This window comes from Notechis scutatus, chromosome 5 (assembly GCF_049901735.1).
Source record: "Notechis scutatus isolate UNSWTSFEM ecotype Mainland chromosome 5, rNotScu1.2, whole genome shotgun sequence".
NCBI lineage: Eukaryota > Metazoa > Chordata > Lepidosauria > Squamata > Elapidae > Notechis > Notechis scutatus.
This window is the reverse complement of record NC_142013.1, coordinates 23,587,916-23,600,372: the sequence shown is the minus strand read 5'-3', so window position 1 is coordinate 23,600,372 and position 12,457 is coordinate 23,587,916. Positions and strand designations below refer to the sequence as shown.

The window sequence follows — 12,457 nt, the reverse complement described above, 5'->3', positions numbered from 1 at the left end:
GCCACCGTGCAAACCCCAGCATGGACAACAGCAGCTGCATCTTCTCCCTTCCAAAACATGCTGGGACAGCACCGGCAACAGGCAGAAGCAGCGATCTAATCAAATCTCTCTCTCTCTCTCTCTCTCTCTCTGTGTGTGTGTGTGTGTGTGTGTGAAAGAGAGAGAGACAGAGAGAGCATACTGCCGCCAGCAGATAACTCTCTCTGAAGTTGGATCGGATCTCTCTCTCTCTCTCTCTCTCTCTCTCTCTCTCTCTCTCTCTCTCTCTCTCTCTCTCTCTCTCACACACACACACACACACACACACACACACACACACAAAGCATGAGCAACAGCAGCTGTGTCTTCTCCCTTCCAAAACATGCTGGGACAGCACCAGCAGCAGGCAAAGGCAGCGATCCAATCAAGAGCCCTCGCAAGGTCAGCAGCAGTAGGTGCAGCCGAACAGAAGGGGTGGAGAACCAGGCAATTCCAACACGCTGCAGGCAGGGCTGGGACTGGCAACACCTCCAGGCACCCAAAGAGACAGAATGAGAGGCAGCTCCTGGCCCTCGCTGGCTCAGCTGATCAACAGACCGCAATTAAGGGACTGAGTGACCCCTTAATCGTGGCACCTGGAGGCGCTTGCAGGAAACATCTCCAGGTGCCCAGAGAGACAAAATGAGAGGCAGCTTCTGGCCTTCGCTGGCTCAGCTGATCTGCAGGCTGCGATTAAGGGGCCAAGTTGCCATGAGGTGACCAGGGAAGGGAAGAGCTGCCTCCTTTGTGGTCCACGGCCACCTGTGTTTTTCACTAGGGCTTATTTTGGGGTAGGGCTTATATTAGGCCTACCCCAAAAAGCTATCTAGGGCTTATTTTCGGGGAAACATGGTACCACTTTCTCTGTCACAATGCAATGTGCAGCATTAAGACATTTTGAAACATGAAGAAAAATATTTCTTGGAGTGTTGGAAGCATTGGGGTTCTTTTTTAAAAAACAAGTTTTATTCAGTTTTCCACATTTTAACATCTCTTTTTAGTGAACAGCATGATTACAGGTTTCACATATACATACAAATATGACCATAGTTACATATTCAATTTTTGTATGCAGTTTCTTATCTTAACCGTGCTTTTATACATTTTCTATTTTATTGTATTATTCTAAATACTCATCTCATTATTTAATTCACTTACGTTAACTTCATAATCATTATACTTTAGTACTTTTAACTGTCACATTTGTATATTTCATCTTAAATTCTAGTTTAAAAAACACTTCTATAAATTGGTTTCCCTCCTGAAATATCAATATAAGTGTGCCACCTCTAAGTTACATATTCATTAATTTTCACCCCTTTTAAATCCCATTTAACATTTAGCATTATTACCTAAAACATTAAACTTAATAATCCCTTTAAAACTACATAGCATATATAAATCAGATTCTGCATGGTTTTTCCCCTTTTTAATTTCATTAAATTTTTCAAAAAAGAAGGACATGTTCATCTACTCATTCAATCAATAAAACAATCCTAAACCCTAAGGTTAATTCCATTTCAGCTCTCCTCCTATATCATTTCATTTATTTCAGTATATTTAATACACATATTCCATTAATTACTCCATTCATATTTAAACCAAAAAGAAATCCAACATTCCAATCCTAAAAATATTTCCATATATTTAATAAGCTTATTCCATTATTTGTTACAATTATCTCTATGCATAAAGAAGAAGAGCATTAGATTCCATTATCAAAAAATAACAATTAGGTTTTCCATCTTATCAATCTATATGTCCCTATTTCATAACTATAAATTTATTTGTATTACCCCCCAATACCTTGCAGCATCCCCTTTCTAAATATTAATCACGCATTATCTCTATGTCTAATTAAGCAATTTTGTCCCATTTTTTAATAATTCCCATATTTCTTTGTTCCCAAATCCTGTTTCTTGGCCCTTCTTTCCCCGTGTCTTTTCTCCTTTATTCTTTCACTCCAGTTTTTATCCCCCTCTCTATTTATAACTTCCTTCTGCCCTTCAAATTTCTGCTGACTCTTTTTCCCTCTTTTAATTTTTCAGATATTCCCCTTTTTATTGAATTTCTTAAATCTCCTATATTTATTTCCAACTCTTTTCCTCTTTCTTTCCAGAGTTCTTTGTTCTCGATGATCACTAAAGATGGCCCCTTCTATAATTCGCTCTGCCTCCTCTTCTGCCTTTTGTCTTTGTTGTTCATATTCTGCAATCGCATTTTCAATGAATTTTGAAGCAAAACCCATCGATTCACCTCGTTCTTATAGAATAGAATAGAATAGAATAGAATAGAATAGAATAGAATAGAATAGAATAGAATACTTTATTGGCCAAGTGTGATTGGACACACAAGAAATTTGTCTTGGCGTAAATACTCTCAGTATACATAAAGAAAAGATACATTCATTAAGAATCAAGAATCATAACATACAACACTTAATGATAGTCATAGGGTACAATCAACAATCAAATCATACTAGGAAACAGTCAATATAAATCGTAAGGATACAAGCGACAAAGTTACAGTCCTACAATCACAAGTGGGAGGGGATGGGTGATAAGGAGTGATGAGAAGATTAACAGTAATAGTAGTGCAGACTTTGTAATAGTTGAACAGTGTTGAGGGAATTATTTGTTTAGCAGGCTTTTGGGAAAAACCTGTTCTTGTGTCTAGTTGTTTTGCTGTGCAGTGCTCTATAGCGTCGTTTTGAGGGACGGAGTTGAAACAGTTTATGTCCAGGATGTGAGGGGTCTGTAAATATTTTCACAGCCCCCTTTTTGACTCGTGCAGTATACGGGTCCTTGATTGAAGGCAGGTGGGTAGTAATTGTTTTTTCTGCAGTCCTAATTATCCTCTGAAATCTGTGTCTGTCCTGTTGGGTTGCAGAACCAAACCAGACAGTTATAGAGGTGCAGATGATAGACTCAATAATTCCTCTGTAGAACTGTATCAGCAGCTCCTTGGGCAGTTTGAGCTTTCTGAGTTGGCGCAGAAAGAACATTCTTTGTTGTTCTTTTTTTGATGACGTTTTTGATGTTAGATGCCCATTTTAGGTCATGTGATATAGTAGAACCTAGAAATTTGAAGGTCTCTACTGTTGATACTGTGTTGTCTAGTATTGTAAGAGGTGGTAGTATGGGAGGGTTTCTTCTAAAGTCTACCACCATTTCTACGGTTTTGAGTGTGTTCAGTTCCAGATTGTTCCAGTTACACCACGAGGCAAGTTGTATAACCTCCTGTCTGTATACAGATTCATCGTTGTCTTGAATGAGACCAATCACTGTTGTGTCATCAGCAAACTTCAGTATTTTTACAGATGGATCATTTGAGATGCAGTCATTGGTATATAGGGAGAAGTGGAGATAGCACACAGCCTCGGGGGGGGGCCTGTGCTGATTATACAGGTATAGGATGTGATTCTGCCTAGCTTCACCTGCTGCTTCCTGTCTGTTAGGAAGCTTATGATCCACCTACAAGTGTGTTCAGGTACTGCTAGTTGGTTTAATTTACTTAGAAGAGTGTCTGGAATAATGGTATTGAATGCTGAATTGAAGTCTACAAAGAGGACCCTTGTGTAGGTTTTTGAAGATTCAAGGTGTTGTAGGATATAATGCAGAGCCATGTTAACAGCGTCATCTGTCGATCTATTTACTCGGTATGCAAACTGCATGGGGTCTAACAGAGGATCCGTGATGGTTTTCAGGTGCGACAGCACAAGCCTTTCAAAGATTTTCATAACTACAGATGTTAGAGCAACTGGTCTGTAGTCATTCAGTTCCTTGATGGAGGGCTTTCGTTTTTCTAAGTTCCATTTTTAATGCCAGAAGAGATATCTCCATTTTACAATTTTCTAATTCGCAATTTAATCCAAATAATGTATTTAAAGTTTATTTCCAACAGTCAACTTTTATTTTCTTTCTCTCAAATTTTAAGCCTCCGCTAATCCAACACCAGGTCCATATCAGAATCAACAATTAATCCAAGGGCACGGTCTTCCTGTTTCTTTCTTTGTTACAATGTTTCAATTTTTCAAAGTTCTTGCTTTATTGTATCAATTTTCGACACAGTTTTAAGAAACAGAGTCTTTTAAAAGAAAAGCAAATTAAGTTTAACTTAGGTGGCACTCTTTGTTATGTTAAATCTTTACCCCCTCTTTTCTTTTTTCTTCTCTATTATTCAGAGCTTTTCAAACCACAGTTTTCCATAAAAAAGATCAAATCCAATTAATATTAAATTTCCTCTTTAACTATCTATAGTTCAGCTTTATTAGTGCCTATATAGAATCAAAATATACTTATCCAAATTGATTATATGATTCCTTCTCCAGCTTCTACCTTCACGGTTCAAAGCCCTGTTGCTGTCAAAAGTAATTCACACCTTTTTTTTTCCTCTTTCTCTTTGCAGCTTTAAATTCTTTATTAAAAATTCTCTGAAATGTTAATCCTGGGAGTATCTTCCATTTGATTATATTGTCCCGTTCCTCCTGCTGTTCGCTTCTTTCTCTCTCCTGCACAATCTTATTCCAGTCTAATCTTCCCCTTCAGGGTGGCCATTTTAGACCACCACTTCAGGCGTCTTCGGGAGGGAGTAATTGCCAAGCTGGGGAGGAGTTTTGTGACTCCCCTCTACCCAGCTGACGGTCTCCCCTTCCTCTGCCACCCCTACAAGGCGGCTTCTGCCCCAAATCCAAAGGATCGGGGCTCTCTGACACCGAAGCATGGACCAAAGCCGCGCACGATCGCGGTCAGCGGTCTGTCTTCAGGGAAGCTCAAAACTGGAAGTCGGAAGCATTGGGATTCTTTATGTAGGCTTTCCTCAGATGATAGGTTTTATCACTTATTAATTTTCTATGAATAGTTTGCATTCTTTTGGAAATTTTCTGCATTACACTGAATGCTTTTTCTTGTAGCATTGTTAATGTACTCTTGCCTCTATATTTAAATCTGGCATTTTTTCCTACTTTTAATGGCTTCTTTATAATGATGCCTCACTAAAGGCATTGTGGTTCAGGTTTGAGAAGGACTAACAGATTAAATATCTTTCAAGAAAGTCATCAGAGATGTCCATTGAAAAATTAGAATTAAAAGAGCACATGAGGATATTGGTTATTTCCTTTCTATTTATGTCACAGCAGGAAGTACAAAAAACTTGCTAGGTAGCAATATAAATCAGTCTAGCTACAGGAAGTACAACAGTTCCATTTGTTTTTCATTTCTTTTCACTTTTCTAGTTGCGTTGACTTTCCTTTTTCTCCCAGCCAGTGTAATCATGCACTGGGAAATCATGAAATCCCAATTTCTCAGTTTGTAACAATCTGAAAAATAAATATTGTGGAGTTCGGAAATGATTAACCTTGTTTCCAGAGACATCTCTGACTGGCAGATATTGAAGAAGTTAAGACAGAGCAATATAAACCTGTTTATTTACAGTACATCTGGGTTCTGCTGGTATTTGGATTCAAAGCTAGAAAGGTGGTTCAGATCCTGTGTGCACTGAATGTGTCCACACCAAACAGAAAGCGCATTTTCTTATTTGAATCCATACATCTGCATGGTAGCAGCCAGTGTCAAACTTACTTCAATTTTAAAAGTTAAATAGGGTTAGCTATGATTAGGACTTTGATGACAAAACCTCTAGGAAAGAGCAAAGCTGTAGGTTATACTTGAAAATTTAAGAGTCTCAGAAGGCCATAGCAACTCACTTTTATATTACTGACAAGAATCTTAAATGCTCAGGTCTATAAAATCAACAGGAGTCAAGCTCAATTACAAAAGAGTTTAAACACAAACACAATCATCAGTGTATTATTCAATCTATGTATATAGACTGTATTATACATTGTATTATAGTTTCTTCTATTCATAGTTAATGCAATCTTTGGCATAATAATGGGTAATACAGAGCAACTAATGTGAAGGTTCAGTGAGTATGAAGTGATATAAAACAGCTGTTCAATTCCACAGCCACCTCATGGGCATAGAAGTGTTTCATTATCTGTTGTTTTAATTGAATCAATTATGGCTACATTGAATTTATCCTTCTACATCAATAGATTTGCAGAAGTTAATACAATATTTTACCCTCTACTTTTACAACTTATATTCTGTAAGTGGCTTGAGAGATTCAGTTAAAGAAATGCTACTTTTGTGTGTGTGTGTCTGTGTGTGTGTGTGTACACAGACACATATTTATGGTATTCAGCTTTGTTCGGGTATTTTCCCACATCATTATAGTTGTGCTTTTAAAGTTGTAGCAATGTTTCGGCAGAATCTCATCTGCCATCATCAGACTTCTGTATACTATACAGAAGCCTGATGATGGCAGATGAGATTCTGCAAACATTGCTACAACTTTAAAAGCACAACTATAATGACGTGAAAATACCCAACAAAGCTGAATACCATACATATAAATACCCACGAAAACTTAAGAAAACACACACATATTTATATATATAAATATAAATAAAAGGAATACTAGCACAGTCAGGAAACAATTGTAATGCCATTGAAATTATGGAATAATATTGTGCATTATAGAGGAGCATTATAAAACAGTTTTTCTTTTCTTTTTTGCAGCATTAAAATTGCCCTTTGGCAAAACAACAGTGATGCATTTGGTGGCTAGAGAGACATTGCCAGAGCCAAACTCTCAAGGTAGGCTTAGCAAATTGCAATATATTTTGAAATTGGATATTGTAGATTAAAGTTGGGAAGAAAACAACTTTTGTTTGTAGTAAATATGATACATTTATGATCAATCTAGTGTTTTCTTGGGTTCCTTTGAACTATTAAATTTACATTCAGAATTGGACATTTAATTTGCTGGATTAATCTGTGACCAAAACCCCTGGGGTTGGGCTAGGCCATGGAGACTTGAATAATATTAGCTGTACACATTTGTTCTGTCCCTGCAGAATTTGGTTGGAATAGTGTGATGAGAAAGGGGGAGAGGTGAGAGATACAGGTTGTCTGTTAAGCATTTATTGCTGCCTATCTGATACACTATTTTTGTTTATTATTGGAAAACGAATAATAGTTTTCCAATAAGAAGAGGAAAACTAGCGTTCATAAACCTGCACTGCTTTATGTGCTCATAAACCTGCATTTTCTTTCTGAGTTTTGAAAGCAGGTTTTCAATTGTTAAAAATCCATATCTTGTATGTGCATTAGGGAGAATGCTCAACCCAACTGTTAAATTAAAGTGAAGAGAGGGACAGCTTTTTTCTTCATACAGGCTACAAGAGCACTTAACTATTGCTTATGTTTATAGAAACACACACACAGACATCCATATAATCTGTTGGCTAAATTATTAGTACATTGGATGGTAGGTAATAATCAGTTTGGTCTACCATCTAATCTACTTTTGTATTGCAAGAATAAAAAACAGGACAATGGGGAACATGTGGCTTTTCCCATTGATTATTTTGATGGCCCTTATTCCATCAGAACATAGCCAATTCAAAATATTCCAGTGAATCTTTTGAGAAAATAGGATAGCAATTGTTTTCATTCCATGTAAAACCCTGTTACTGGACTATTCAACACTATAATAATACTGTAAAGCTTTTATAATGCATATATGGTGTTTTGCATTAATTATCTTGAAAACATTTTGTTTATTTTTCTGTAGGGCAGAGAAATCGTGAAAAAACTGGAGAGAGCAATTGCTGTGTGATCCTGTAGAAGCGCCACTGTATCTGCTACTTGTGATGTAGAATAGTTTTTGTGTCTCATGCTGCAGGATTAGAGGAGACCAACATTGTTTCAAAAACCCTTTGCCTATCTGTGAATCCACTGAACTGAAATATTACATGAACCTGGTCACACTTTTTTTTCCTAGAACAATGAATACTTTTTTATTTCTACTCTTTATGTTGTTGAACAAGCTTATTAATGCATCATTTCGCCAATGAATTTTCTCTCCAAGAAAAAAATTAACTACTCTTCAGCAGAAATCATTTTGCTACCTTAAAATCATTCTTAACCGGAACTTTAACCAATCACGAATACTAGAGGCAATTTGCACTAAAACAGTTGACAATATATAGACTTCATCAACAAATGTTCTTAAATATTTCCAACACCGAGAAATGAATCAGCACTGAAAAATATCCATAGTTTTTTTCTTAAATTCAGTCATGGCCAATAGAAAGCATGGAGATAGATGGGCGGGAAAGAGTAACTACTCAGTAAATTCTACCTAAGTCACCCTTGATGACCAAGTGGCACAAAACACTAATTATTAAAATTGTCTATATATTAAAAGAATCTCACTGCAACAAACTATGTGCCTGTAATTTTAAAGCACTCTGTAGAGGGCTCTTGCAACTTTTTTTTTAATTGATGTGCACTCTTCTTTCGTACATTTGTTGAGTGCTTGTTTAGACAGCACAAATAAGTGCAGAGAGTGCATTTCCTAGCCTTAATATGGGAGGGGTAATTTCCTGTAGTTCATAGGCTTTTATTATTGTGCATAAATATTAAAGACCTCATTTACTAATCAATTTATGTCTTTGAATATCTACAATTGATGTTTTTCAGTCATCCTTATTCATCTGATCTTAGTGTCCAGTGTCATGCTTACTCAACAGTGACTTCAAAGAGATAATTAAAAGAAAAAGAGGATAAAATAGAAAAAAATGCTAAATGATTAGTTCATTTGTTATTTGCATTTGATATTAGTGCTTGCAATTGTATTGGAAATCAAAAGCTGTTTTTTAAAAGCATACATAGTTACAAAGGATGCCATTCTTTTATTTCATGTAATTTTAAAAAAAGATATGCTAAAAAATTTGCACAGCACTAAAGCATGAGGTAGTTTCATCTAAACTTGTAAAAATTATATAAAGATTTTATATTTTTTCTACTAGGGAGAAATCTTCCTAGTTGAAAGTAAAAATATGTAGAATATATTTAATTAAAAAAACTTATAAAAACATGGCTATAGAACTTAAGTATACATTGGCGGGTAAAATAATACAACAATAAACTATATAAATAGATCTAGGCTTTTAAAGATGCAGACTGACATTGTGTTCTGTATTTGAGTCCATAGCCATTACAAATGTTCCGTGTTTTGAATGATCTTCATTTAAATGTAATCAGGTTACTTTATTCAATGTTACTGCTTTGAGAAAATGCTTTATATGCAGTAGGCCTACAAAGATATTGTTCATAATGATCAAAATTAAATTTGTATAGAGCAGAGTTTTAAACAAATTGTAAATAGCACTAAACATTTTCCTTCTGCAACCTGTACTGATAGATTCTTCTGTAAACTAAATAAAAGAAGAATATTGTAGTGCACGTGGTTGTGATTTGGGGAGCTTGATCTGGCCTGCATAATTTTCAAATTAATTCTATTGTAACAGAATTCACCTAGTTCTCTCTCTTTTTAATTTTTAAATTACTAGGTTTGGAATACCAGGAGTGATGTTAGATTTACAATTTAGTTTGAATTGATTGTATTTGTTTCAGTTTTGCCAACCTTTTCTATGGAAGCTGAAGATGATGCACATTCAAGATTTCTTCTCCCTTTGGTTTCTGTAACAAGCCACTGTAACCTCAAACTGATATCTATCATCACATCATTGTGCAAATAATGTAATGACATACTTGTCCTATTATATCCGACACAAGTTGCATTGTTTGCATAATGTCATGTCATGGCCCTTGCCTCAAGGAATTCTGTGATGTCCTTTATTTTATCTTCTTACAGAGACAAAGCTGTGGTGGTGCAGTCTGAATAGTGGCACTTGGCAGTGCCGAGGCTGGTTCTAAAGTGGTGGCCTGGGTGAGCCTTTGGGAATGGCACACTTGCTCCCACAGCCCAGCACTACACAACAGCATACTCCATTCTCACATGGCATCCACAGCTTCTGAAATCCGCATGAGAGTGGGGCAGGGTTTCAAGAATAGTTGTTGTGGGGTGTTGGTGAATATCAGTGTGTCACCTAAACCAAGGCATGTCATCTTTGTCGTGTGTCATAGGTTGGCCATCACTGGATTTAGCTTAACAAAAGAAAGAAAAAATAGGGACAAAAACAAAAGTTAAGAAAAAAAGAAAGGGCTAAAAATACAAAGGGATAATGAAATATCAGTTCAGCTTCCAGCTGATACATTTACTTGTGTCATACAAACACCACCACCTCTTCTTTCATGGACCTGGAGACTTAAACCCTTATGCATGCCAAGCATATGCTTTGTAATTAAACTATGGCCATTTACTTCTAATAATTGAGAATTACTAAAAGAACATGATATTTGAAAGGCTTGGTAATGTAATGGTTCAATTTGCCGTTGGCTTAATAAATACCCTAAAATCTCAGAAAGAGAGAAACTGGTACCGAGTTCCCAGCCAAACTGGGACCAGATTGAGGGATGGGCATTTACTTGCCTGGTAAAGTGGATTAGTAATAGCTAAACTAGGATAGTCTGAATTGCATCACAAACTACTGTATAAATGGGTGCTGTACCACTTCTCCAACTTATTTGGCTGATTATTAAGAAAGGGTAAGGTAAAGCAAGAGGGGAGGCCAACACAAAGCAACAAAAGATAGGTTTGTGCTTTGTGCTTGCTTAATTTTTTCTAACACAGAGATGTTAATGATGGGGTCCATTATTATTAGCATGTGAGAGCCCATTGAGATCTTTTAAAAATAATTCCAGCATTAGATCTTTAAAAATGTCTGACAGTCTTCATGAGACTGATTTTTAATGCAAGAACAAACAATTCACAAGTGTCATGGCACCACACCTGGGCTTTATGACTAATTCTTTAATTCTTTGATACAATAATTGTATCATTGCAACCTCGGATATTGTCCTATAGAAAGTATTATGTGGTAATTTCCAGGATACACATTCCAGTGTGATGAAAGCACTCTATTAAAATGCTGCTTTAATTGAGGTTCCAAAATTAATGCTTACTATAAAAACATTATTATTTTTGCGGTTATTAATAACATCGCAGACAGGTTGTCCTGACCTAGCAAAATTTTTCAAGAACGTAAGACTAAAAATTCATATTCAAAATAAGCAGGAGGGAATATTTTATTCCAGTGGGGGAAAAATGTTCTATCAGAACCTTTGAGAGCAGTGCAGAAAGCTGCAGGCTAGGTTAAACTCTCAATACAGGTAGACCTCAACTTATAGTCACAATTGAGTCCAAAATTTAAGTTGCTAAGTTTGTTAATTTGTTAAGTGAGTTTTGTCCCATTTTACGACCTTTCTTGCCACAGTTTTTGAGTGAATCTCGCAGTTATGTTAGTGACACGGTTGTTAAGAGAATCTGGCTTCACCTTTGACTTTGCCTGTCAGAAGGTCGCAAAAGGGGATCACATGACCCCAGGACCCTGCAACCATCATAAATACGAACCAGTTGCCAAACATCTTAATTTTGATCACATGACCATGAGAACATTGCAATGGTCGTAAGTATGAAAAACGTTTATAAGTCACTTTTTTCAGTGTTGTGGTAACTTTGAACAGTCATCAAATAAACTGTTGTAAGTTAAGAACTACTTATATAAGAACTGTTGTTCTTATTTTTTTTAAAATAAATTTTATTGATTTTACAATTAAAACAGGCCAACAACACATACATAAATGTAAGAGAGAGAGAAAAGAATAAAAGAAGAAGAAAATAGAAAGAAAAAGATAGAAAACAATTAAAACATTTTCATCTTCAACAGTTTGTGAGACCTCCTTTTTATCCTTATTTTATGCCATATACACACTTAATCCTTACATATATCTGTATATCACTACTACGATTCTATCCTATCCTCTTTTGCCTTTTAGTGTAAAATCTATCTTTGGTCTATCCATTTGTACCAGCAGTTCCAGCTGTTGTAATATATTGAAGTGTCTTTATTTTTTAATGCCAAGATTAATTTGTCCATTTCTGCACAATTATTTTTGAATAATCATCTCCTCTGATGGAACATGAGGCTGTTTCCAACATTGTGCAAAAGCCAATCTGGCCGCTGTCAAAATATATATTATTATATATTTCACTTTTTTTGGTATTTGTTTATCAAAGATCCCTAATAGAAAGGACTCTGGATTGAATTTGATCTGTTCTCTTGTCATTTCCTCCAGCCAATTTCTAATTTTCTGCCAATATTTTTGAGCTAAAGTTCCACCTCTGTTCTTATGATAGCCTTGATCTTCCTGGGAGTTCGTTTCCAGTTCTTCGTTACTGCTCTGGTCTTCCGGGCCTACCAATCATTCATAAAATTCCTGGGCCTTTTCCATGGAGTCTATTTTGATTTTCCTTTCATCCCAAGAAACTAACATCCCCTCTGGGATTAGCCATTTAAATACGATTCTTTTCTGATTTAGGTAAGCTGCTAAGAATTTATAATCTCGTCTTTGTTCTCTTACTCTTCTTGGTATTTGTTTGAGAACCAAGACTTCTTTGCCTTTAT

General features: G+C 36.0%; 1 protein-coding gene across 1 annotated transcript in view; it reads left to right on the top strand.

Annotated features, from left to right (window-relative positions):
• UBL3 (ubiquitin like 3) overlaps positions 1 to 9,327 on the top strand; it is a 49,260-nt gene extending 39,933 nt beyond the window's left edge. The window contains exons 4-5 of the mRNA XM_026675036.2: positions 6,600 to 6,677; positions 7,657 to 9,327. Of these exons, the coding sequence (XP_026530821.1) occupies positions 6,600 to 6,677; positions 7,657 to 7,709 (131 nt within the window). The 3' untranslated portion in view covers positions 7,710 to 9,327. The remainder of the gene's footprint in view (positions 1 to 6,599; positions 6,678 to 7,656) is intronic.
• The last annotated feature ends 3,130 nt before the right edge of the window (positions 9,328 to 12,457 follow it).